We start from the raw sequence: 26,990 nt of genomic DNA, 5'->3' as shown, positions 1-26,990 counted from the left end.
CTGCCCTGTGAGTCCTGCATTAGAATTTTTCAGACCCAAGGAAGTTTGCTTGGAGAAAATTTAAGGAAAGAAAGGTCACAAGTATTGAATGATGACTGTATCCTCAGCTATGGAGACATTGCTGTAATTGCTTGGTTACAATGGAGTTTTCCTCTCTCTCTCTCTCTGTGTTGTGTGTATGTGTTGTGTATGTGTGTGTGTGTACATGCGTGCCATATGGCCACCAGGTGGCACTACAGCATTGCAATCGGTCATTCCGTGACTTTTTCCCCCTGTGTCTTATGAGGCACGGTGAGAATCTTTCATTCTCTTCCCACCATCCCATCCTCAGCTCAAATGTTCCCTAATAGGAACTGGCCATTATTGACACTGGCGCTGGAACATGATCTGGATGCAGAGGTTTTGTGTCTGGGATGCTGGCATTCACAGCTGGCGAACAGCCAGAAATAACTGACTCAGAATCTTCTCAATGTGCAAAGCCCCGTTTAATAACGAAGTGCTCTCCCTCAGAGCCTTCCACTAGGAGAACTTGAAGGACTGTAATAAGGGCAAGCAACAAGGCCTTGCAACACCCTTCCCGGGTGAGCTATGCAGTCCTTATCCCCATGAAACACAAGGGGTCAGTGCTCGGAGATGGAAGAGCTCTGCCCTATGGGTAAACATTCACTGCATTGGTAACCATCAATTGTATCATTCCTCAACCTCCCCTCCCGCCCCCCCCCCTCTCTACATGGATTAATAGGCCAGGCTAGTGCTTCTCAACCTTTTTTTAATAAAGTACCCCTTTAAAAAATTATAAGTACCCCCAGTACCTACGGTTTTCAGACACACACATTTTTTTTCTACCGCCGCAGCACATTTGTTCAAACAACTTAATTGTAGCTGGGCGGGCGATGAAATTTTTGGGTGTAAAAAGTACAAAAATAATAAAGCGCTGTAAAACTGAAACCAAACATTCAGTTTTCTCCAAATGTCAGCTGCGTTGATGCACCCCGCTCCCCAACTTCTCTCAAGTGCCCCTAAGAATACTCGCACCACTGGTTGAGAAACACTGGGCCAGACACTGAGACACTCCCAAGTACTCCAGAGTCCACTTATTAGACTTACAGAGGTATTGGAGCAAAGACCCACTTCATCAGATGCATTGTGGGTCTGTGCCCACGAGAGCTCATGCTCCAATACCTCTGTTAGGCTATAAGGTGCCACAGGACTCCTCGTGGCTTTTGCAGATTCAGACTAACACAGCGACCCTCCTGAGACTTATTAGATGTGACTCAGCAACTCACAAGAGGGCCCTAGTTCCTTCTCTGGCAACGGGATCAAAGGAGGGAAAAAATTCTGCTACATCCCCGCTTCTCTGGCTAGAAATGGATGGTGCCAAGCTTTGCATTTCTGAGCTTCCCAGCGTGCTAGGGCCTTGCGATCCAGAGTTCTGTCTTGGCCTTTTCTCTGCTTCCAGCGCTGGCAGCCCCATAGCTCACAAGATATGACAATCATCTTAGAAACCTCCCTCGCGGTCCTTTCTTCTTACTCTGTTTGCCAAACACTCTTTGGAGCTGAAGCCCAGCATCTCCATGAGCTTCCCCTGGAGCAGCGGGAAGAGAGCTGTACTGGGCAGAGAGCCATGCAGACTGCAGACTTTACCCACAATGCGTTCCCCCCCACCTGGAAAATAGCCTGTTGGGTTGCCAGGTGTCCGGTATTCACCTGGACAGTCCGGTATTTTCAGCTCCTGTCCAGTAAAAAAATTCAGAGAATGCTGGACACCTAAAATGTCCAGTATTTAGTGAATTTTTCCCCGGCCAGGAGGCAAAAATGCCAGGCACCAGGGCACTCAGCTCCCAGCCTCCCCCTGGTCCCCTTTGGTCCCCACCCCTGCGAACCCAGCCCCCCGCTTACCTGGTTGCCCAATGCTGTCGGCACAAAATGGCTGCTGGCCAAAAGCAATGCTTCCCCTGGGTCTTAGTGCTCAGCCTCTCCGCTGTTACGATCCCTGCACTCTTAAAGGGTACACGCTGTTTTATTTATTTATTTATTTATTGTTTGGCTTAAGTCCTTGGAGTCCTTTTTTTTCTTTTGCCCAACAACTTTGGTCTCCCCTCCCTTTTTTTCCCCCCTTCAACAGAATTTTTTTCCACTGTTTTTTTTTTTTGGGAGGGGGGGCGGGTGTTCAATATTTTTGTTTCAACCATCTGGCAATCCTACCTGTTGCTGACCACCGCCAATGGCAGCAAAGCCACTGAGCCCCACAAACAGCAGAACATGCACCACCTAGCTCAACTGCACTTGCTCCAAGCCGGCTAAAAACGAGCTAGCCCCTCTTCTCCCCCCCCCTCCCAAAACAGGGAAGCTATTTTCAGCACTTTCTAGAGTGTCATGAATTGTCCACAGTGGCTGTGGGCAGAAGGACTCACACCACCTCAAAGAATTGCAGCAGCAATACCAGCTGGGGGTGAAGCCAGCCATGGACAAAGCCCTCTTTGTAAACCCTTTTGCCATTTGCTTCATTTGCAACTGAAAGGTGGGGCCTCCTGTGCCCTCCATTGTGATTGCAAAAAAAGGACCATTCCTGACCTTGTGGTAAAACTTCTTCAGCTTTGTAAAAAGAGGCTGCCCTCCAGTCCTGTATGTTTGGTTGCAAAGCTGGAAGTCACTCAGGGACAGAGAACTGCTGGATTATCTTCCTATATCACTGTAACCTTGCTGGCTTCAACAGAATTGCTCCCAAATTACACCAGTGAGAGGCCAGGCTCAGAGGCAAGAGGGCACTCTGCTGGCTCTGTCATTAAAGCACTTGAGCCATCAAGATGATAAGAAAAAGAAAAAATTGGGTTTGTGCCCTTTCCTGCTTTTTTCCAATGAATAAAAGCAGCTGGTGAAAGGGTTCCTTTTTATTGCTTGGTTTTTACACATTAAATATTCCGGTCTTGTGTACCCGTTTTTCTGGAAGACTATGAATGACTGGAGAACTAGCACCGCTACCACATTGCAAGTACCAAGGAAATTAAACCTGAACAACTGAGAGGGGATGGGATTTTCAGTTGGATTATTCAAAGCATTTCTCTTTTGTTAACACCTGTAGCATCTTCTTAAGATGGATATGGATTATCAGTAAGACCTAGATATTATTCTTACAGGGAATAAAAGGAGTCTGCTAGCAAAAAGAAGACAGACAAGACATTACGTTCCTAATCCTGGGAAGGTAAAATGAAAGAAAAAAAACAACCCTTTGAAGCAAAAATAAAATAGAAGCTCCTTAGGTCTCAATACAAAGAAAAGCAGCAGGAGATGCGTGTACCTATATTTGTCCCTGTGTCCCATCTACCTTTAATTTCTCTCTGTATCACTTTTTCCACTTACAACACAGGGTATGGTACCATTTACTTACCACATCAAGATGTTGAGGCTTCGCTAGATTTTGCTAAGCAATTCCTGGTCCCCAGAGGAGCAGTGCTAACAAAGGGCAAAGTGTTCTTCTGGCTCCCTTCAGGACGACCTGTTTCCCAACGAGGTACAAAACCAAAAGCAAGGCTGCTGCCTGAGCTATTGGGGTAAACACTGTAAACCACCTGCTTTTTCTAAGCTGGTGCAGGTGTGAACAAACACTGAAATTCTCTCCCATTCTTTCCTGTTTACTGTCAGGCTTCCCCTCACTTAAGTCCGGGTCCACATTAGGGAATTGTATTAAACAGTTCTCAAAGGCACAGCTGCAGCTGAATGGACAACAGCAATGGCGGGGAGACAGAGTGTAGACGAGGCTCGGGTGGCCTTTGGGCATTTTTACCACCCTGCAAATTAAACTAATTCCAAAATAGCCTAAAGAGTTCAGTGCCAAGCTCCCATTGACAGTGAATGAGACTTGGGTGCCTAACTCCCTTCAGGCCTTGTCTAAACCCCAGCCGACATCTGCCACGTCAGCCCCGTCAGCAGCAACTCAGGTGAGCACAGGTTGGCGTAGACAAGGCGTTTGAAATTCTGGGTTAACTTCAGCTAAGCTCTGCCACAACATTGCGCTGCCCCCAGGACAGGAAGGGCCTGACATTCCTGCTTGGTAACCAGCTCACCACACCACAACTGGAACCTCACCAGCGCCCAAGGAGGGACCCCTTTGGCCTGTCTATCCCAGGAGACCATTCAGAGTCATGGACTGGACATGCGGGGGCCAGAGAGGGGTGTTTTTTGAGATGTTTCCTTGCTGGATGGAAGATGCAAATGGAGCCGGTTTTCCCCAGGAGAAGACTGTTCAAAAAGCACAGAGACAGACAGACGCTTTTGCACATCAAAGGACACAGGATCCTGAGGCTTTCAGGGAAACGCACAAATCGATAGTCTCCTTTTAAATACCAAGCGCATTTGTGTGAGTGCATGGAGATTAGTCCCTCTGGATGGAGGTAGGACGGGGGACTATTAACAGACATGCTGACAGGACAAACGGGGAGTTCAGAAATCTGCACTTAAACTGTGTGTGTGTCCCTGGCTCCCTGCTGGGCTCAGTGTCAGGGAGACTTGTCTGGACTCCCCACAAACTCTTAAGAATTAGCTGCATCCACGCAAGACTCACACTGCCCTTCCCACTGGGTTCTCAACCGCGGCCTTCGCCCATTGAAGTCACCAAGGAAGAAGGATCTTGTGTCAGGGTTGAAGCAGTAGCCTGGGATTCAGGGCACCCCCCCCATCTCTTCCCAGCTCTGTCATAGATTTTGGCCAACTCGTTTACCCTCCTTGTGCCTCAGTTTCCTTGGTTGTCAAGTGGGGATCAATGACTTTCCACTATGCCCAGCTTAATTCATTCGCACCTGTCAAGCAAAGTCCTCCTAGGACAGGGGCCAGAGAGAGGACGAGGGATTATTGTGCCGTGCATGTGGCTATGACTCCTGAAATATCCCTGCAGGTTGTACTGAAACTCCTGCTTTTATTTGGTTTCACTGGTCCCGTTTCAATACCAATACTTACACCCCTGTCTACCCGCCACACTTCTGAGGTGTTTGGCTTGGATCAGCCATCACAAGTCTTTAGAACTGGGCGCAGGGGGTGCCTTGGCATGACGGAGCCCTTTCTGCATACATCTGATTGGCGGCGCCCAGGGGAGATTATTTCCACTCTTGGGGAGTTTGTTCTGCCATTCTCTGCTGAACCAGCCGTGATCCTGGATCTGCTCTGGCTAGAACTTTGCTACATTACACGACCTCAGCGCCACCACTCCGGAGCCCACAGGAACACAGCTGACGACGGGAAGGAGGCAGGGAGATCTGTGAACAGATGCACGTGGAAGGCTATCTGGCTAGGCAGAACGGGCAGCGTCACAACCAGGACTGGGTCAATGCCAAGCGGCCTAGTGCAAACCTCACCTGACTCTTGTAGTGTGCCTACACCCTCTCAGGATCATGGATCATTTCCCCAAAGGCTTCTTATTAAAAAACATTAACATCCAGCATCAGTACAGGGGAGAGCACTCGGAGCCCCGAGCCACCCAAATCTGCCATCTTCAACATGCTGAGGCCAGAGAAGGGCCAGTGCCCGCGGCCAGATGTATCGTTCAGACTTTGACTTCATCTTTGGCCCCAAATGCACCTTGTGTTTTTAGGTGCAGAGCTGCTGCTGACACTCCGGTTTAGGGATGCACATGTAACCTTTGGGTGGGCCAGACTTCACTGCCCTTCTCCAGTGTCTAAAATAAAGATAACCCCTCAAATCCCCCACGTCTACACTACAGTGCTATTTTGAATTAACTTAATTCGAAATAGTTAATTCAAAATAACGCGTCTACACACAAAAACTATTTCGAAATAGCGTTTTGCTATTTTGAAATAGCGCGTCCACACTGAGTGGACCCTGAACCGAAGTTAACGCTGGCTGGACCCAGTGCCGGCAGGGCATCAGGTTGGGACATAATGTGTGGGGCTGCTGCCTGAGGCTAACTGAGCTCCGTGCTTAAAGGGATCCTACCCCCACCCCGGACTCAGGGGTCCCTGCTTGCTTGTCTACCTCAATGAGGGAGAGCAAAGCAGTCCTGTCTTGGCGTGCCCTGAGTGCCCACACTTGGGACACCACAGCACTCGGCCACATGAAGCCAGAGCTGCTCCTGGGCACACCAGTGCATCTCGTGGGGTCATTTCCATCAGCCTGGCTGCACTTGCCGCAGGCTGCCATCTGGGGGTCCATCGGGGGGCTGTCAGGATCGAGGAGGCCCTGAGGGAGAACATCCACCCCGAGGAGCCCTCAGAGCCTTCCTGGTCCTCCCCAACAGGGGCTCGTGCCCCATTCCTCCCTCACGTCCTTCCACTTGCCCTTTCCTAGCCCCCCTTCCTGATGTAAAATAAATTACACGTATGTTCAAAAATACAAACTGGGTTTATTGAACAAAACTGCGGGGGAGGGATGAACCTCTGGGGAGACTGGGAAAAGGAGGTGGGAGAGGGGAAGAGAGAGGGTGCAAGTGGGGAGGGGGAAACCTGGGAGGAGGGAGCTGGAAGGGGGAATCAAGGGGAAGAAGGGGGAGGGGAAGCTCAGGGCTCAGGGTCTCACCGGACCAACCTGACTTTCATGCAAAGCTGCTCCTGGGTTCGCATGTGGCCTTTGGTGGCCAGGCTGGCAGCTATCCTGCCCTAGGCGGCCGCATTCCTCCATCTAGTGCGGAGATCATGGACATTGGGGGCATCCCCCCAAACCTGAATAAGGTCCATGATCTCCACCCTGGACCAGGAAGGCGCCTGCCTTCTCCAGCCCCTGTCAGGCTCCTGGGAGCTGGCAGACTGCTCCTGGGGAGCGGTGGAGGGCTGGCTGCCAGTGACTTGCTGGCTCCTGTTTTGGGACTGCTGGGTCGGGGCCCCGGTGGCCACTGCTGGCTCTGGGCTGGCAGGCTTAGAGCTGGCACAGGCACTGTGGCCAGGGTCTACCCCTTTAAGGGTTCCAGGGCTGGGGGAGAGGAGAGGAAGTTTTCCTGGTTGTGCCCAGAGTGGCCACCCGGGCTCCCTGGGAAGGCTGGAGGCCCCCTATTTCGAATTAAGTGTCTACACAGCACTTCATTCGAAATAGCTATTTCAAATTTGGCATTACCCCTCGTAGAACGAGGTTTACCAAATTCGAAATAAGGGCTCCGCTATTTTGAGTTTATTTCGAACTAGCGGTTTGCCTGTGTAGATGCTATTAAAGTTAATTCGAACTAACGGCTGTTATTTCAAATTAACTTTGTAGTGTAGACATACCCATAGACAGTCACTGGAGACCCAGAGTTCAGTCTGTAAGGAATTTCAGCAAGGACGGCCCAGTGTCAGCCTCCCTCCATTTAAGTTCCAAAAGAAACTAAACAAATTAATTTAATTAAATAACTTTAAAAAGCTTACGAAGAAACAAATAACCTAATTTTTACAACATCACAGACCCATTTTATAACCCACAGACACTGTCATCAACCGTTACAACAAACATCAATAAACAGAAAACCAAAAGTAAGATTTGAAGAGTTCAGTCCACACGAACACAGTAAGAAGCGTGCTCAGCCCCCCTGCTGAGGCTTTTGACAGTGGTGGGCAGTATCACATGTCCTTAGAGCTTAGGGAGCCGAGGGACAGATCTCAGGGTGCCAGCAGGAGGCTGAACAGGCAGCTCACTTTATGCCCTCAGGCGCCGCTTGCCATTAGAGAGCAAAGGTTTTGAGGAGCAACTGATGGTGCATACGGGGACAAAGGGGAGTTTTAAATGAGTTCATTTTGCTTTAGAGCTAGACCTGAGCGTGAAGAGGGCTAAGGTGCTTTGGAATATGGCTTTATGTCTTTCCAATTGTCAAGGGGGCATTAAGCAGCAAAAGCTGCCATTTGTTATTACCAGCCTGAATGCTGCTTATCAGCTGTGAAGAGGTCCCTCCTGGGACCCTTGCCTGGTACTTCTTAGTTAAGTGGCTCTTAAGTTGTGCAGTAAAAAACGATTCAGCATTAAGGACCACGGTTGTGTCCCTGAAAGTTGTTCTTGGGTGCGTTTTTTTCATGCCTGACTTCTCTGAAGATGGCCAGCTAAAGGGGCAGCTTGAGAAGTGGGGTGTTTTTTTTGCAGGGGGGGAGGCGATTTATACTCTCAACTATGGATGGTTAGAAACCCCCACACTCGGTTGGCACATGTGTCTCCAGCGCATGGTTAAGGGCCAACACAGCTCAGCCCAGGTTCTCCAGGCAGCTAGCAGAACCGCCAGACTCTGCCTGGGGGGAATGGACAAGTATCTCCCCTAGCAGATCTCCCGGCTCTCAGAAGGAAAGGCAGCCACGTGGACCCACTGATCCCAGTCCTTTCATTGGCTTCCTCTCCCCTTCAAGCTTCATCTCTTCCCCGGCTCCAGTTTGTGCCTGAAGCATCTCCTGCCTTCATCAGCCACAGACAGCACCTGCACCTGCAGCTCACGCACACCTTGGCCTAGAGTCCTGCCGGGATGGGCTGGGTCATTGCTAAAGCCAACTTCCAGAAGTTGCTAGGAAGTCTCAAGGCCGAGGTTTGTTCTCATGTTGCAATGCCTCCAGCTTATTAATTAATAATTATTTAACTATTATTAATTATTATTATTATTAATTATTATTATTATTATTATTGGTGGATTGAAAATCTCTTCCCCTCTTCCTTCTGGGGTTGGGAGAAGAACTTATTAAACTCAGCTGTTGCTTTTTAACTAGGGCTGCTGCAAACAAACAGGAAAACTAAGTAGCCCTGCTGGGGGGAGGAGGAGAGAAGGGGGTGGGGAAGAAAGCTGCACATGCACAGCAAGGAAGCATTGTTCCTCGGGCTGCTCCTAGGTACGGGCTACCTTCCCCGTCTGAAAACCGTCTTGCAAGCTGCTTTCCCACACGTCTTTGAGGCTACATCTGCACATGGCACTATGGGGGCGGGGGCATTCCCAGCCAACTCTCGTGGAGCGAGCCCTTTAAATATAGCGGCGTAGACACTAGCCGCAGCAGCATAGGCAGTGGAGGGAGGGTCACGCCACCCCGCACACGCACCTCACCCCTGAATCCTGGATTAGACCGCAAGCCTAAGCTATTCCTGTAATAGTGCAGGTATGTTACTATTCCATAGACCCCCAGGGCTGGCAGAGACCTCAGGAGTCACAGAATCCAGCCCCCTGCCCAAAGCAGGACCAACCCAACTCAATCAACCCAGCCAGGGCTTGGTCAAGCCGAGACTTAAACACCTCTACGGATGGAGATTCCACCCCTCCCTAGGGAACCCAGCCCAGCGCTTCCCCATCCTCCTAGTGAAATAGTTTTTCCTACTATCCAAGCTAGACCTCCCCCACTGTAACTTGAGACCATTGCTCCTTGTTCTGCATCTGCCACCCCTGAGAACAGCCTCTCTCCATCCTCTTTGGAACCCCCCCTTCAGGAAGCTGGAGGCTGCTATCAAATCCCCCCTCACTCTTCGCTTCTGCAGACTAAAGAAGCACAAATCCCTCAGTTTCTCCTCGTAGGTCATGTGCTCCAGCCCCCAAATCATTTTCATTGCCCTCCGCTGGACCCTCTCCAATGCGTCCACATCCTTTCTGTAGTGGGGGGCCCAGAACTGGATGCAATATTCCAGATGTGGCCTCACCAGAGCTGAATCAATGGGAATAATCACTTCTCTGGATCTGCTGGCAATGCTCCTCCTAACACGCCCTCATATGCCATTAGCCTTCTTGGCTACATGGGCGCACAGTTAACTACGCTGCCCATACATCCCAGAATTTCCGGGACAATCCCAAATTGAAACATTCTGTCCCATTGTCCCCATCAAGTAGTTAAATGTACCGAATAGTAGTTAAATGCTCCATGCACTGCCATTTACCTTCCTCTGGCTGAGGCAGCCTTGCAAGGACGTACCCTAGAGTAACGCAACAGCAACGGTCCCCCCTGCTGAGCATGTAGGCGGCTCCCTTGGTGCTTTGCTGGCAGGCAGTTGGGCCGACGTCTGGTGGCGTGCAGTTTCTGGAGCTGATCTGCTGGAGTCTGGAGCGTTCCCTGAGTGCTGTGTGCACCACCACCTGGCAAGCCCCTGCCACCCCTCCACCCACTGTGGCTACTCCACATCTGTGTGGCTCCCTTCTTCTCCCCAGCAGGATCGGGGTCCTTTTTTTTGGGGGGGGGGGGCTCAACAAACATTTTCCTGGCGTGTTTTTGTTGTTATTGGGTATATTTTTTTGAACCACCTGGCAACCCTACATCCTGTCCATCTTGACCCTGATAGAACTACCCACAGGAGTGGGACTGCCAGGGGCCAGAGGGTGTGGCTAATGGAGAGGTCAATGGGGGGGGGTCAGTGGGCATGGTCACCATATTGTTGACTCATCTCCAGTTTCTCGTCCATGGCAAACCCCAGGGCCTTTTCTGCCGAACTGCTGCCTCCCTAGTCAGTCCCCAGCCTGTCACGGTCTGCACCTTTATTTGTAGCATGCGCCCATCTCCCAGAGTGGGAACCAGCCTGTTCCCCAAGAACGGTCAGAGCCTCAGGCTGCCTGGGCACAGAGAGGAGTCGACTCTCAGACTGCCTACTGGTTATAAGCCACACTGCATACAGGCCCCACTGCAGGGGGAACAATACAGGCCCCACTGCAGCAGGAAGAACAATACTGGCCCCTCTGCAGCGGGAACAATACAGGCCCCACTGCAGAAGGAAGAACAATACAGGCCCCTCTGCAGCGGGAACAATACAGGCCCCACTGCAGCGGGAACAATACAGGCCCCTCTGCAGCGGGAACAATACAGGCCCCACTGCAGCAGGAACAATACAGGCCCCACTGCAGCGGGAACAATACAGGCCCCACTGCAGCGGGAACAATACAGGCCCCACTGCAGCAGGAACAATACAGGCCCCTCTGCAGAAGGAACAATACAGGCCCCTCTGCAGCGGGAACAATACAGGCCCCTCTGCAGAAGGAACAATACAGGCCCCTCTGCAGAAGGAACAATACAGGCCCCTCTGCAGCGGGAACAATACAGGCCCCTCTGCAGAAGGAACAATACAGGCCCCACTGCAGCAGGAACAATACAGGCCCCACTGCAGCAGGAACAATACAGGCCCCTCTGCAGCAGGAACAATACAGGCCCCACTGCAGCAGGAAGAACAATACTGGCCCCTCTGCAGCGGGAACAATACAGGCCCCACTGCAGAAGGAAGAACAATACAGGCCCCTCTGCAGCGGGAACAATACAGGCCCCACTGCAGCGGGAACAATACAGGCCCCACTGCAGCGGGAACAATACTGGCCCCTCTGCAGCGGGAACAATACAGGCCCCACTGCAGCAGGAAGAACAATACAGGCCCCTCTGCAGCAGGAACAATACAGGCCCCACTGCAGCGGGAACAATACAGGCCCCACTGCAGCGGGAACAATACAGGCCCCACTGCAGAAGGAAGAACAATACAGGCCCCTCTGCAGCAGGAACAATACAGGCCCCTCTGCAGCAGGAACAATACAGGCTGCACTGTAGCCAGGGAGGAGATTTTACCATCACACTATTTGTACTAAGCCACTTTAGCCAAGGTCCAAAAGTTCAAAAACCAGGCAGAGAAACCAAAATAAACACGGGTCTATTTTCACCTTGAAATGAACACCAAGCCCTTTCCCTATGCATGGACCCGCATCCAACACCCATGTCTTACAGCAAGGGAACAGAAAACTTAAAGGAAATAAAGAGCATCTGTCAAGGAATGAGTGCAGGAGATTGTGGATCATAACCAGGTAGGCGGGCCTGGTTATGAAACATAAGCCCATTGCACATCATGGATTGGTTTTAAAGTGCCACAAGCTTTATCCAAGAACATGCGTAACAACGTCTTGTCACTAGGGTTGCCAGATGGTCTCCCAAAAAATACCAGACACACAGTATTTTTTGGTGGAGCAAAAAAAAAAAAAAGGAAAGCAGAATAATAAGCCTCCCCCCCATCTGGGCTGCCCAGAACGGCAATCGCAACCCCGCCTCCTGCCGCTCCCCTGCCCACGCCAGCCTTCCGTCCAGTGCACAGCCGGAAAAATCAGAGAATACCGGACATTGCAGGTGACTGGTATTCTCTGATTTTTTTTACTGGACAAAGAGCGCAAATACCGGAATGTCCGGTAGAAGACCAGACACCTGGCAACCCTACTTGACACCAGGCAACACCACTCAACCGGACCGATTGTGTGTGAGAGAAACAGGACACATGGCGGCAACAACACTCAAGATTTTGCTTTGCTGCGGACCACGATGTGGCCTCTTCAGGTGTCCCATTTCCTTTTCATGAAGGCTTTCAGGGGAGCAGCTTAGAACAACACCCGACAGGCACAAACGGGGGAAGCAGCCGTTCGGATGAGATGCAGATTTGCAAGATGCCAAAGCCACACGCCGGCAAGCCAGTGGGAACTTGAGAAGCCAGAGAATGGAGTTGGAGACGCGTCTGGGGCCAAGAGACCTAGCGCTTAATGTAATTCCGGTCTCTAGCTACAGATAGGGTTGCCAGGTGTCCGGTTTTGAACCAGCCAGTCCAGTATTTGAGCTTTCTGTTCGGGAAACAAATTGAGAACATAGAACTGTCCAATATTTTCTAAATAAGATGTCATGTCGATTGTGATGTCGTGTCAAATGTATCCAGTACTTTTGTTGAAACCATCTAGCTGCAGAGAGCAGAGCAAACGGACGTTGTGCTCTAAGTCCGGAATGAGTCACTGACTACGAGCGCTGTGTGGACCTGCTACACGGCAGACCGCTGAGGTATAAAGGGCTTTTCCTCTGCATGAAGCTGGAGTTCTTTAGGCCTGCCGACAAGGGGGCGGTTGCCACGAAGCCGGGGCAGCCAGCCATTGCCACTGCTCCTGTGACAGTGCCGGAACCTCCGAGGGCTGGGTGGGTTCCTTGCAGGCTGCTGGCTCTGCTGGAGTCCTTTGCTCCATATTGCCAAGGTTGGAGGTTTTATCAGCTAACCCCTGACTAACCAGCTATACCAAGCTAAAGACTAACCAGCTGTACCAACAGGCCACGCGCCGGCCTCAGCCCTCGCAGAACTATTTTTGACAACTCAAGCCCCTGCCACATGCCTATTTCCAAAGGGCTACCCAGTTCTCTTTGCGAAGCGTGCTGACTCACCCGCATGGCTCTACCTTCAAAGCGCTTCACAAACATTATTAAAGTGCTTTGAACAGCACCCGGGATGCAGGAAAGATGCCACCTCCCCGTTTTACAGTAGGGGGAGGGCCGAGACACAAGAGGCGAAGTTAGCCCTCAGGGGCCGCACAGGCATGTCAATTCTTTTCTGTAACTTTCCTGGGCCATTTTGCCAGTTTTAATGGTGGTCGGTGTGGGCGGTCAGTGAAGATAGAGCCGGAAGCCCCCACACCACCACAGGGAAGGGAGGGGGCAGAGCCGCATGCCAAGTGCACACCCCCCTCGCAGGGAGGGGCACACGCCTGGAGTACTGGGGAGGGAAGAGGGCTGAGCATCCCCAGCCCCAGAGCACCATGGAGGGAGGGAGAGAGGAGGGTGCGTGACTCCAGCCTCCCCGGCCCCAGAGGTCGGGTGCTCAGAGGCAGCAACATTTCACCCCAGTTTGCCTACAGCCGCTGTTTTGACGGTGGAGTCTGGGCAGGACCGTGCCTGGTGGTTTGGTACCAGATGCCCGTGATGGTCGCCATACAACCAATATCTCCTGGGAGAGAGAGATCCACAGGGGAATCGCCCGCAATTTAAATTCCGTTGCCGTCTTTGTAGTCTCCAAAGCCACTACCAGAAACCTGCAGCCATTTCCATGACCCAGGAAGTGTAGGGTCTCAAAAGATGGTGACAAATGACTTGCTGGAGTTTGCTTCTCACGGCTATTCCACCCCAAACAGGGGGATGGTCTTTTGTACCTCACCTGGTCTTCCAAGCTGGTGCTAGGATGGGGGATGGTAGGGAAGTTTGGGGGATAAAGACGAAAAGCAAAGCGCCGTTTTTGGTCCAGTCCATGCCCCGTTTTTTAGTGATCCACCTGCCCCACCCAGCATGCATGTGCTGTGCCATCCCAGTTTGGGGCAGAGAAAGCGCTGGAGGAGCTTTATATTATGTGGCTGCAGCACAGTTCAAATTCTTGTTTCTGTGGTTGCTGCTCTCCCACCCACTCTGTGGAGCTTGAACTCCCCGTGCAACGCACACGCACAATGCAGAGGTAATCGGCAACGCGCTCATTATATGAGAAAGTCATTAGTTTCAGGAACTGAGGGTTTAATGGGTTACCAGTAATTTTCAATCATTACTTTTTCAAAGCAGTTTTAATAATGCACAATAAAGGCAGCCTGACAGCCCCACACCACAGACACTCCAGGCTGGCTTCCCCACACCACACACATCAAACACCGTAAAGGAAACATACAAACCCTTGACGCAGGCTGAGATACCGCGTCCATTCGCCACTAACACCCCTGATCCAAGCTCTCTGCCACATGCCCAGGCACAGCAGGTTACTCACTCAGCTCTGCAAATGACACAGCCCAACTCCCCACTGACCGGTACATACCAAACTGCAGTTTATTTAAAGTGTGACAAGAAAACATTCTCTTAAATAACGCCAGACAGTCCAGGATCATGTTCATCACCCCAGGAGAAACAGAGAGCCCCTCCCCAATGGAGTCCCTCTCCAGTTGTGAGTCTGTATTGGGGCACACCTGGCTGCTACTCCACTCAACAAAATAAGAAAATAAAACCCAGGGTAAGATGCAAGGACCTTCCCTCCAAAGCAATGCACCAGTACAGTGGCTAATGCAATGGATCAGCTCTTCCAGAGGAAGGGACCGCATAGGTCAGGGGGGCTTCATAACACTGAGTACATTCCTAGAGGGGGGTCAAAACAGCGGCAGCACAGTGACATAGCAGGGCACTGTCTGTTCAGAACAACAAACGCATCAGGCAGCTTACGATTGTGGGAGCGTTGGTTTTTTTTCCCCTAAAGGTAAATCTCCAGTGAAAAGAGCCAGCTTGGTTACAGCTCATGCCTCGTCAGGATTGTTTCACAGATCACAGGGAGTAGGAGAGAAACTACAAATGAACGGGCCACTTTAAACTATGGGAGAAGCAGAGGTGGGGGGGATTTGAGATTTACCGTGAAAACTACCTTCCCTCCCACAGAGATCAGCATGAGCTCGGTTTCTGTCAATACAAGGCCCTTGCAAGAATTCCCCGGGCATCTCCCAAACCCCACCAGCTCAAGTGAACATAACAACAAAAAGGACAGCAAGAAACCCTGGGGCAACAGGTGTGAACTGAGCAAGGCTGAGGGAGCTAGTGTGAAGACACATGGACAAACACAGGCACCTGCAGTCATTCTCTTGGGTGCCTTGAACTCGCATCTGCCTCCATGACCCTTTCAAACTCCACTCCAACAGCACCTGCATTGCTACATCTACTCCCTGACGTGCCTTTGGGGAAAGGGTCATGACTCTGGGTGTCTACACGGAGTGACAACACCACTGCAGGGACAGGGACAGGTTGGTTGTCGGGCACGTCCTTGCAGTGGTGTATGCACCCTCGTGGCCACGCTGCTTATGGCCCAACTGGCGTTGATGTACGTATTCTGTGACCTCTGAGGCACATGTCCGGTACCCACCCTCCACCTCTCTGGGAGCAGGGGCTTTTGGGTAATTTCCAAACGCAAGCTACAAACGCATCGTGGGACCGAGTTAGGAAGCTGACTGAATCAGTGCAGCTGCAATGCTCCAGGCCCCCCAGGCCTCCGTGGAGACAGCATTGTAGGACACATTGATTCAGACAGACCGGAACTACTGCAGGAGTTGCAACCAGCCAGTGTAACCCATGCTAGGAACACGCCCGGGACTGCTGTTAGGTGGGGCAGACGGCGTTGCATGCGGCGGTGGCAGGATAAAACGTGTCCCGGCTTATGGATCTTGCAGCACCTTTGTGCCCGTTTGCACAAGGTGACAGTCCCAGAGCCAACATTCCCTTACAATGTTCCTTGAGTTTTTTCATTGGGAGGAGCCCTCCCCTTCACCAGCAGGCATAGGGGAACAAAGGGTACTGGCTCCAGTCTGCCATGCTCCCATGGGCATGCCCTGAAGCCCCCTGAGCATTATAATCAGTGGAGAAGGGAGAATAGCTCATTGCCCTGTACTGGCTGTGGGGAGGTACCACCCACTGGCCGAGGCCTTGCTCGGGGCCATATGGATTGTACATGGCACCTCGGGCCCCTGGTTTCCCAGCAGAGTCTACAGCCATGTTGACCATCCCAGTATAGTCCTGCGGAGGAGGGAGAGGAGGGGGGAGTGCTGGCAGGCTGGCGAAACCTTCTGACAGCTGTTTGGCATCTGGCTCGGGCACCATGGCTACCTCCACTCGGTGGGGTCTGGCCCGGAACTCATTGAAAGCCAGGAAGTCGCGCGCGGGCGCCTGCTGTGTCTCCCCACTGTCGTGGAACCTGAGGCCAGAGAGCGGAAAGAAGAGGAGTGAATCAAACTGACCGCGTGATAACTTCCCTGAATTAACCCCGCCTGTGGTTCCACACTTAATCCAGGGTGTGGGGCAGCTGCCTCCCCATTCAGTTTTAAACATCAGCTGCCCTTCTGAAACAAACGCGCTGATTAAACTTACCTGTCGCTGCCTTCCTGCTTATCCCTCTCCGTCCACCTCTGCCCTCTGCCTGCCCCTCCATGTCCTACCCCTGCCTTTCGCTAATAGGAAGCACTGGGTCTCTCTTACGGATAAATATCCCATATGGAATCATGCTGCACAAGGGAAACACCTTCCAGTAACTATGGGGAGGACCTAGACCCTGCCCACAGAACATAAATAGCTGGGAGGTGAGACTCACCTGTATGTGTGGTAGGAGGAAGGCGTTGGCACTTGCTGCTCGCTGACAGGTGCTTCTCTTTGGTCTGCAGGCGCAGGTGATGCAGCAGGCATTGAATGGCTGCTGTTTTGCTCCGCGACCCAGAAGGGGTATCCGCTGCCGACAGGAATGGAATTATTCTCTTCCTTCACCTCCACTTTCTCTTTCTTCACAAGATCTGACTCATAGCAGGAGAAAGAAAGAGAGATAAAAGGAGGGGTGGGACGAGAGAAACCTGAGTTCAGCAATGGAAATTCAGGCTGGGGCCCCCCAGATGGAACGGAAGGCCAGAGGGTTAAGGCCTTTGTGAGCAGTCTAAAACATCTAAGAATTAGCAAGTCTTAACGGGGAGCCGTGTTAGTCTGTAACTTTAAAACAAGGCATCGTCCTGTAGCACCGTAGGCTGTGTCTACAGAACCACGTTATTTTGAAAGAAGTTATTTTGAAATAAGAACTCCCAAAATAACCATTTCAAAATAAGCTTTTTCCTCTCGAAATAAGCAGTTCTTATTTCGAAATAACAGGTGTGGTAGACTTCTTCTCATCCGAGGAAGCGGGTTCTGCCCACCCAAAGCTCATGACGCTCTGTATAATAATTAGCAGGAATCTTCCTACATCCCATTAATCAGAAACAAAGGGCAAGCGTGTTTCTAATCTCTCTCATTCTCAGTGTGAGATGCTGGAGACCGTGACAGGCAGGCTAGTAATTCTGCTGGAAATCAGAGCTTGGCAGGACCCGGCAGGACAGAGCCTCCCAAACTATTGCTGGTCACATGGTGTCGGCTGCTCCTCCTCTCCACACTGCACTGAAAGACAGCTAAAAAGACATTCGGTATTTCCCTTACGACACCCTTCCATCAGCAGTAGCTCCCGCAGCTGAGTTATTAGATCATCATTGGTAGGGGAAGAGGCAGAGACGAGAAGGGAGGGGTTCACCAATCGCTACAAAACAGTTCACACACTGAAAATTTTGAGCATCCCTGTTTTACGTCGCTGTGTCTGTCACTGGGAGGCCCTGGCTTTGGGTGCCCTCCTGAGGCTGGCTGCTGCATGACAGGCCCACCTGCCTCAGTTTCTCCTTTTGTTTGCCCATGAAAAGAACAGGCCCTCAGAGTCCGGTTCTGTGCACAGTGTATGCCTGTGCACTAGGGCTGTAGCTCTCCCCAAGCCCTGTAGTAAGACCATTCTCAACAAACCCACAGAGGACAACGTTCCCATTCCTCTCATCAGGGAAAACATCTCCAGGTCACTCACCCAAACCTCAATAGCTGCACTGTGCTCCCCTGACTCAGGGCCCTGCTTTCTGGCCTGACAGCAGCCCGACTATTTCAGCCCCTGCATGCGTGCTCTGCCTCCCACCATTTCGCTCCAAGGGCACCCTGCCTGGACCTCCTCCCGGTTAAGCAAGGTCTCTCCAGGACTGGCCTCTTGGTATGGGTGTCCTCAGGCCAGGAGCTCCCTGCAGCATTCTTACTCCCCAGGCCTTCTTGCCTCGGATGTCCACCCAGAGTCCCCCCTGCTTTTGCATCCCGGTTTGGACTCCCCGGACCAAGCGCTTCCCCTTTTGTCTAGGAGCCCATTATCCGAGCCTTCCGCTTCTCAGGCGTTCCTAGCAGTTCTGTTCTGGCCCGCGTTGCACTCCGCTCTCTCTCCCAGCGCTCCTCCAGCTCTGTCCCAAGCAACTCTCGCCTGCCCCTCCTGTGTCTTAGCACTTGTCTTCACTATGCGGCATCGATCCACCGGCGATCTGTTGATTGCGTCTGCTCAGACGCGACCAATCGCCCGCTGAGTGCTCGCGTATCGACGCTAGTATTCCACTAGGACGGGCAGAGCAGCTGGAGTCGACAGGAGAGCAGCCCCCGCTGATCTTAGCGTGTGGAAGACGCCGTGGTGAAGTAGGTCAGCTTCGGCTACGCTGTTCTGAAGTTGCATAGGTTAGATTGACTCTGTGTGTGTGTGTCAGTCACCCTGTGACAGAGTCCATCTCTCTGCCAATGCCAGGCTGTTCCCTGAAGGATATTTTCTAAGCCACTGTCCAGTCTAGCTGCCAAGGTAACGGGTATTTCCTGACACTCTATGGGAGACTCTCCTGCCACGGACTAGAGAAGGCAGCTATTGTGTATCACAAATGTTTCCTAACGTATTTCTCTCTGCAAAGCCACTTCCGAACAGCAGCATACGAATCCTAACAGGGACTCACCCTGCGGTGTGCTATATGCACAGCCCAGCACAGACACAAAATCTGCGGTCATTTCTGCCTCCTTAGTGGCAAAAATGATCCAGGGACAGCCACGCCCACAGCCATGGATGCGGATACAAAGCGGATATCCGCAGTGTTGGCTCTAGCTACATGCTCCAATTCTTTCCCACAGGAGCACAAAGGGTGTGTCTACACTACAGGGTTTTGTCGACAAAAGTGGACTTTTGTTGACAAAACTATACCTGCGTCTACACTGCCACCAAGTTCTGTCGACATCACATCTAGAACTCGGCAGTTTTGTTGACGGCGGTAAACCTCATTCGACGAGGAATAACACCTTTTGTCGACAGAGTTCTTGGCAATTAATTGACCTTCCACTATCAGTGGTAAATAGGCCAATGGTGGGAAGATAGGAGTTTCTATAGAGAACTTTTTTCTGGGTGTCTGGCTGATGAGTCTTACCCACATGCTCAGGGTTCAGCTGATCGCCATATTTGGGGTCGGGAAGGAATTTTCCTCCAGGGTAGATTGGCAGAGGCCCTGGAGGTTTTTCACCTTCCTCTGTAGCATGGGTCATGGGTCACTAGCGGGAGGATTCTCTGCATCTTGGGGTCTTTGAACCATCATTTCAAAGATTTCAATATCTGAGATATAGGTGAGAGGATTATTCTAGGAGGGGCGGGTGAGATTCTGTGGCCTGCACTGTGCAGGGGTCAGACAAGATGATCAAAATGGTCCCTTCTGACCTTAAAGTCTAGGAGTCTATCTACACTGTCCTTTGCATCTACTCTCATGTTGACAAAGTGGCTTGCTTTGTCGACAGAACTGGATTTATTCTAGACGCTCTTTGTCGACAGAAGCCTTGGTCGACAAAAGCCTGTAGTCTAGACATACCCAAAGATTCCTCTTCAAATGGGGATGCTGTCTTCCTGCTTCACACCCTCTGCCCTGTTTTGTGTCAGTTACTGAAGGACCAGATTAGCCCAACAGATGACATTTTTATGTGTCTATCCTGAGTCTTAACCCTGTAGTGCCAGGTCAGAAATTACTCAAATCACAACGCCAACTTAATTGGCTCTGCAGCCCACCTTTTGTCTTCCGCTGTGCCTGGGATAGTTTTGCTCTCCTGACACCAGTCAGCATGATGCTCTTCCACAGTGCCTGGCCAGACTCGTTGGAACTCCTACAGCTGGGCAATAGCTCTACAAGGTCCCCTTTACTGCACTTCTCTCCTCCACCACACATCCACCTGCCTCAACCCTCACCCACCTCTCCCACGCTGCTCTGACTGCTCTTCCTGCATGCCCAAGACACTTCATCCCAGCCAATTTTCCTTCTATCTCTTTTCCATTCACATGCGGGTTTTTTTTAATCCATGCGCAGAATGAATTTTGTTATGTGCACTGAGGCATGTGTGAATGTGCACCACCAGCTCTGCTTATCAGTTGGGCGGCACTGGGATCTCTTCTGAGCAGCTGCACAAGTGTACCGTTTACTGGGAACCAGTGGGGCTGGCAGCCACCACAGGCTCCGGGGCAAGGTGGGAGGGGGCCCAGCGCCACACCCCCGGAAAGGGCAGAGTGGAGGGCAGAAGTCTCACCTGGACTGCAGCGCTGGCCTCCTCCTAGCCTTCAAAGCTGCATGGAGCAGCTCTCCCACAGCACTTCAAAGGGACTCGGAGCTCCGGCCATGGAGGAGTTGCTCTGGGCCCCTATGCAATTGTCCACTCTGACCCTAATTCCTTCTGGCTGTACCCTCAACTCCATCTATTCCCGCCCCTTTGCTTGTGAACGTGGTGAGAGCGAACATTCACTTTCTTTTCTACCCGAGAAGACCTCTAGGGTCTCTAAAACCCAGGGCTCCCCAGCCTGCAGGACAACATGGCCCTGTGCAGAAAGAAGCTTTGGCAGTGCTCCTCCCCTTGTACCCCGCTGGCAAGCCCCTTCCCGGGTTTGTTGTCGATATTACCAGATTCCTCAGCACCTGAGTCCGTTTCTTCTGGCAGCTTCCTCTTCTGCCCTTTGGCTGAACTAACTTTCTGGCCTTTGGCGCGCCCTTCCCTGCAAAAAGAACAATGCCTGGAGGCAGGACGTGGCTACCTTCCCACCCCGATGCCTGTGCGGGAGACTGAGGAGCAGACACAACACCCGCATATGCTGGGGGAAGCAGGAAGGCCAAGTACCCGTCCACCTCTGCAAAAAGAGAGGGTAGGGTCAATATCTCCCAGGGTTTTGAAGCTGCCCTTTGGTGGGTGACTTCTTGGGAATGGACTTGTCTAGAAGTGTGAGGCGCAGTTACTTGTGCTGGCAGCCACTAGGGAACAGGCATCCGGGAGAACGAGCGACGTACCACAGCAGGATTCAGTCGCTGGGACTAATCAGGGAACGGAGTACCTGAGTTTCACAAGATACTCCGTGACATTGGAAGACCTCCGCGTTGGAGGTTTGGAAAGTGAATTTGGAAAAGCAGGCCAATATATCACACACATACTAAAAATGCGGCAGGGCGTTGTTTGAAAGTGGGACCTTTTCTGAGGGAACATGGACTCCGTTTAACTCAAAAACATTAGGTGAAATATTTCTCCGGTTAGGTGAAAAACAAATCTTGACATTTTTCAAAATATTCTTTTCCAAAATCATTTTTCAAAATCAGCTTTTCCAAAAATCAAGGTATTTTCCAGGCATGAAACACCCCTAAAATATTTCAAATATTTTCATGAAAAGTTTTGATTCTAAGTACCCAATATCTTCTCTACTACCTGCTTTCATTCGCTCTAAAGTTTTCCTGTTATCTCATGCACTACCCGTATGACAGACAGTCCTCTCTGGGGTGGGGTGGCATCCAACCTTTCCTTCAAGGTAACTGGGGGCCAGGAGGAGGATGGTAGAACTACATGAGAGAATTAAGCTGACACCACATAGGGGCAGCGATAGCAGATGCTTTATTCACTCGGGAGAGTGTCTACCTTCGCGTGTTCTTCCCGTGCTCCCGGAATCCCTTAGCAAATGGATTGTTGTCAATCTTGAGTTTTGTGATCTATAAGCAGAGGCATAAGATCCAGTATTAGAATAAGCGGCTGCCCATAGGTGCCACATGTTTGGCTCTGCACACTCTGAAGCATCTGGCATTAACAACTTCTCGATGGATAAATGCTCCATCTGAGCATCTCACAGTACACACCTAGTGTACTCATCCTCACAACAGCCCACTTCACAGATGGGGACCCAAGACTCAGAGGAAATAAGTAACTTGGACAAGTCCTCACAGGAAGTCAGTGGCAGGGCAAGGCTCCTGAATCTGGTCTCTGAGGTGCCAGGTGCATGCCCTAACCACCGGTTTATCTTTCCTCTGGAAATTAATTTAAAATCTTAGCTGTAGGCAGCTATATGAGCCTCATTTTAAGCCATCAGATATAATAAGTTCAGAGTCTGCAAGGCACTAAAACACCAGTGCCACAGAGCCGTGCAACACTGTACACAAATTGCTAGAGAAACATCCACCCATCTCCAGCTGATAAGAGACTGAGTTCCCTATTGGAAGTAAGACCTGTAGAGTCCTTGTGGTGTCCCAGATGAGGACGTATACCCCATGGGAAAAGGGGTACTCACTCCCGTTACATTCAAAGGGAAAGGAGAGATGATTCCTATATTGCCCGCAGAGGGGAGAATTCCATCTGGACGGCCCTCCCAGTGCGTAGAGCCATGCAGTGTTATCTGCAGTGGAGTGGGGGAGGAAGGGAAGGGCCTTTGTGGGCCCCTGGGGAAGCAGAGCATCTCCCCCTTGGGAGGGAGTGGCAGGCTCGTCGCACACTCTACCTGCTCGTTTTGGTAGGCAGTGACAGAGGTGAAGACCGTCTCAGGGAAGCTGAACATCTGGAAGATGCTCCAGCGGGCACTGAAGAGGTCGTCTGCCTGAACGATGTGGAAGCGGGGCTTGTAGCGGTGCATGGAGTGCAGGATGATCTGGTGGAGGCGGAGAGAGGAAGAAATTCCATGTGCAGCTTGGCTGAGCCCCCTCGCCCCAGCCATGCTCTGTAGTGGTCAAACACCGCACACGGGGAGCCACCTCCTCTCTGTCAAGCTCTGTCGGTCTTTAGCTGGGGGCGTTTTCTGAGAGGGCCCAGGACTGGGGTCTCCCTGCATCTCCCAGCAGGTGGCAGCAAATGAAAGGGGAATCCCGCACATTCTGAATAGGGTGCCCCCCCCCCCCCGTCTTTTAATTGCACAGGGCAATAAATGAAGAGGCCGCCCAGTCAGGTGGCAGTGTAGCAAGAAAGGTGCTTTGGCTCTCTTCCAGTTAAACCTGCTGACTTGAGTCAATGCTTTGACCTACTGGTGCTGTAGTCAGGAGGTCGAAGAGCGTGTCCTGCCTACAGACACCACAGCCCCACAAGCACACACCCTCTCAGAGAAGTTATACTGCACATTTTCCATTGGCAGCAAAGGAGGTGGGGGTGCTGAGAGCCGTTAGGAACGTAAGAACAGCACAGTCAACCTGTGGAACTCCTTGCCAGAGGATATTGTGAAGACTAGGACTTTAACAGGGTTCAAAAAAGAGAGATTCATGGAGGTTAGGTCCATCAATACTAATTTGCCAGGATGGGTAGGAATGGTGTCCCTGGCCTCTGTCTGCCAGAGGCTGGGAATGGGCAACAGGAGAGGGATCACTTGATGATTCCCTGTTGTGTTCACTCCCTTTGGGGCACGTGGCAGCCTACTGGACTGAGATGGGCTAGATGGCCCTTTGGTCTGACCCCATAGGGTTGTTCTTTTCCACAAAGGTTCCCAAACCCTTTAATTTCTCATGACACCACCGTTTTATTTGCAACCAAACCCTCCTCCCCGCGAAGTCCTAGGTAACGAGTCCTGGTGGGCAGCGACCAGCCCAGCTCTTATCTTACGTGTCCGTGTTGGTCCAGCGTATTGTTGGTGAGCTTCAGCTTTTGGAAGGAGACGGGTTCTTTCATCCAGTGGCTGCCAGGAGCTGGAGAATCTGGGTGGATGTAGGTGCGGCAGGGGAGCTGGGGTTCTGCTTTTCCAGCCACTTCCCACTGGTCCTTATTCCACTGGGGAAGGGGAAGCAGAAATTCCACAGCCGAGCAGACGGGCCCTCGCCACATCAAAGCAACCGGGGCTCCAGCGCCGAAGGCTGGGGAGCAACAGAGCCCAGAACTTTCCCTGCCCCACCCGCCCTCTTCCCCTTTACCTGGGGCAGACCTGGGGGCCAGGGAGGAATTGGGGCCAGAGGCTCAGCTAGGCTGCAGGCAGTCGCCTGGCGACCTTGCTAGACCGTAGACCGTGGAGTGTGACCGGGAAGCTGACGGCCACAGTGAGTGTGGGAGGGGCAGATGCTGTGCGCCCAGAAGGGGCGGGGCCACAGGCAGAAGGGGTGGGGCCAAGGGTCGCCACTCGGATTCTGCTCCCCGCAGCACTACCTGGAGTGCATTGCATGGTGCCACTGCCTCGCTGGGCCCGGAGCATGCCATGCAATACTCTGGCAGTGACGGAAAAGGCCTGGGGCATCGGCCACCACCACAGGAGTGGCAGCAGCAGCCAGAGCCCCGATCTCCTTTGAATCCCCACACCCTGGGGCAATTGCCCCGTTTGCTGCTTCCCGTCTCCCTGCGCATTGGCGGGCCTGGAGGCATTCTGCCATGTTCCCACGGGGGCAGCTACGTTCAGGCCCTGGTTTGCTTTCGCTTTCTCCTGCCTTCAAAGCCCTTTGCAAACCCGCACTAGTGGCTGCCCGGTTCGTGCACCTGCGATTCAAAGTGCAGTTTGCACAGAGAACGAATGAGCAGAAAAGGCCGTTTGGCTAGCACCAGAACCTAGCGGCAGAGCTGGCAAACGGTGGTGGATTTGGAAAGGCAGAAACTCTCCAGAGAGCTGCTAATGTGCAGTGCACCAAGGGGCCTTTATTCACCCCCGTGGCTGGTGATCGGGGGTGCTTGGAGTGAACAGGCGGATTCCCCTAGTGCAGGAGGCAGGACCCAAGTCCCACTTCAGACGTACGGCGCCTCGGCTTTACGCGGGCTCCCTGCACAGGGGTGGATTTCACTCAGCAGGAAGAGCAGACAGAATGACATTTTCAAGGAGAATTTACCTTGTACCTGAAGTTGTCCATCGGCACAAAATCAACCAGCATGAGATACTTAGCATAGGGGACCAAGCCAGAGACTTTGATTTTGCACTGGGGAAACATCCGTCTGAAGAAGAAATAAAAACTATGTTACAAACGGTGTTGGCGTGGGGAGTGGGTAATGCAGGCAAGGAAAGGCATTGCTTTGACACAGCTGCCTATGCTGCCCAGCTTCCCGGGCTGGGCTGAGGCCACACCACTCAGCTGCATGGTGGCCGGGCTGCTTGACTGCCCTGGCCCACACCTGGGGTGGGGCGGGGCTTGGCTGGGGGGGCGGGGGAGTGTTGTTGAAGGGGCATGTCTCAGGAGAAGGGGTGTGGCTTTGGACGGAAGGGGCGGGGCTTCAGCTTTCCTTCCCCAGCTGGGGTTTCACCCGCCACTCATCCGTGAGTATTGGGTTTTCTTTAACAGTCCAAGCAGGTATCACGTCTTGTTTGCTCTTTGTCAGGTAAAACTGCCGGCGAGAGCCCCACGAGTGCAAACCCACTGAGGGGCATTTTAACCAGCCTATTGTCTCACCCAGCTCGGGGCAGGGGCCGGTGACAGTGTGGGTTAAAAGACTTTCTGTTGCTGCCTAGAGCTCCTTCCGATACTACCCCTGTAATGCAGCAGCGGGAAATGTAACCAGAATATTGTGTCGCTCTGGTTTCAGGCTTATGTACTTCCCAGCCCGGGTGCAATTGTAGCAGGGAAGGGAAACATCTTAGAAACAGTTCTAAGGTGGCAGCCATTCAACAATCTCTCCCTCTCTCCGAGTGAGTCCCCCACCACCGTCATTCCCCCGTCTGGCCATGAAGGAGTCTTATTGCTTCCGCCCTGGCAGGACTCTCCCCCCACTGCATAGCCAGTGTCCAGTCTCGGAGGCTCTGGCACCCTCTCTGCTGGCTTCATCTCGCACCATGAATTAAAATGCCACCTACTCCAGCTGCACGGGCTGGGAGAGGGGTGGAACCTCCCCCCGCACTCCCTGGCAGTGAACGCAGCGAGCTGCAGACAGGTTGCACCTTTTCTACCATGGGGGTGAATGTGTGTGGGGTGGGGCGGTGGGGACCCCGACTGCGGGTGCCAGCCCCCCTGCCAGTCTCCCAGGTTCCCCTGGGACCCGCAGGGCCTCCCAAAGTGCAGGACCTGGGACAACTTTGCCTGCCTGCTGCTGACGCCTTGTCCTGTGGTGTTTGGAGGGAGCACATGATCCTGCATGCCCCGCCACCTGTCGCCCCTGCCCGACGCCTCTGGGCTCGGTAGGCAAATTGCTCGATGCCCCGCACCTCTGTTCATTGCAAATTAAGCACTGGCGCCAGACCTAACTCAGTGTTCACAAGCCTTCGGTGGGGAAGGGAGGAGAATGGGGGACAAGATAATGGGATTGAAAACCAGCCTGAGAGTGGCCTTTCCAAAAGCGATGGGGTGAGGGAGCTGGGGAACGCAATCTGCAGGGAGAGGCAGGCACCGCATTTCTTGCCTTCCTTACCTGCCAGACTTGGTGATGATCATCTCAGTCCCTACTCGGTGGAACTGCATCCAGAGGTCCATGTCTTCCAGGGTAACCACAATGGAGCTCTGAGGGTAAGGCTCCAGGCTGGAGGAAGGAAGTGCATCACACTGAGCTTTCACATCTACCAGGGAAGAGGAGAGAGAGGATACCTCAGAGAGCACCGCAATGCTTCAGAAGGCAAAGCTCTGGGAATCAGCATCAACACCAACATGTAAAAAAACGCAACTGAGGTCGACGTACCTTAAGCCACGCCTCAGCGTCGTCCTCACCATGGAACGTCAATGGGAGTAATGTTCCTGTCAACTTCCCTTACTTCTTGTGAGGAGTAGGCAGGCCAGCATCATCAGGGGG

The 26,990-nt window shown here is 52.3% G+C and overlaps 1 protein-coding gene across 1 annotated transcript; it reads right to left on the bottom strand.

Moving 5' to 3' along the window:
• Positions 1 to 14,478: 14,478 nt before the first annotated feature.
• LOC102445659 (T-box-containing protein TBX6L-like) lies at positions 14,479 to 26,692 on the bottom strand. The gene is made up of 8 exons (XM_075897956.1): positions 26,616 to 26,692; positions 25,109 to 25,211; positions 23,907 to 24,071; positions 22,822 to 22,968; positions 21,972 to 22,042; positions 20,975 to 21,066; positions 16,789 to 16,984; positions 14,479 to 16,395 (listed from the first exon to the last, which is right to left on the bottom strand). The coding sequence occupies exons 1-8, from the start codon at positions 26,675 to 26,677 to the stop codon at positions 15,969 to 15,971; spliced, it is 1,263 nt and encodes a 420-aa protein (XP_075754071.1). The 5' UTR covers positions 26,678 to 26,692; the 3' UTR covers positions 14,479 to 15,968.
• Between the last annotated feature and the right edge of the window lie 298 nt (positions 26,693 to 26,990).

This window comes from Pelodiscus sinensis, chromosome 15, assembly GCF_049634645.1.
Source record: "Pelodiscus sinensis isolate JC-2024 chromosome 15, ASM4963464v1, whole genome shotgun sequence".
In the NCBI taxonomy this organism is placed as follows: Eukaryota; Metazoa; Chordata; order Testudines; family Trionychidae; genus Pelodiscus; species Pelodiscus sinensis.
This window is presented reverse-complemented; position numbering and strand designations above follow the sequence as displayed.

Bases quoted from the DNA above. Each gene is read 5' to 3' on its own strand.
- LOC102445659 (XM_075897956.1), bottom strand. From the start codon at position 26,677: ATGGACCTCTGGATGCAGTTCCACCGAGTAGGGACTGAGATGATCATC. The intron at 24,072-25,108 runs GTAAATTCTCCT...CCCCTTCCCCAG, and splicing joins TGGACAACTTCAGGTACAAG to TGGAATAAGGACCAGTGGGA. The intron at 16,396-16,788 runs GTGAGTCTCACC...CTCTGGCCTCAG, and splicing joins TCCTCCTACCACACATACAG to GTTCCACGACAGTGGGGAGA.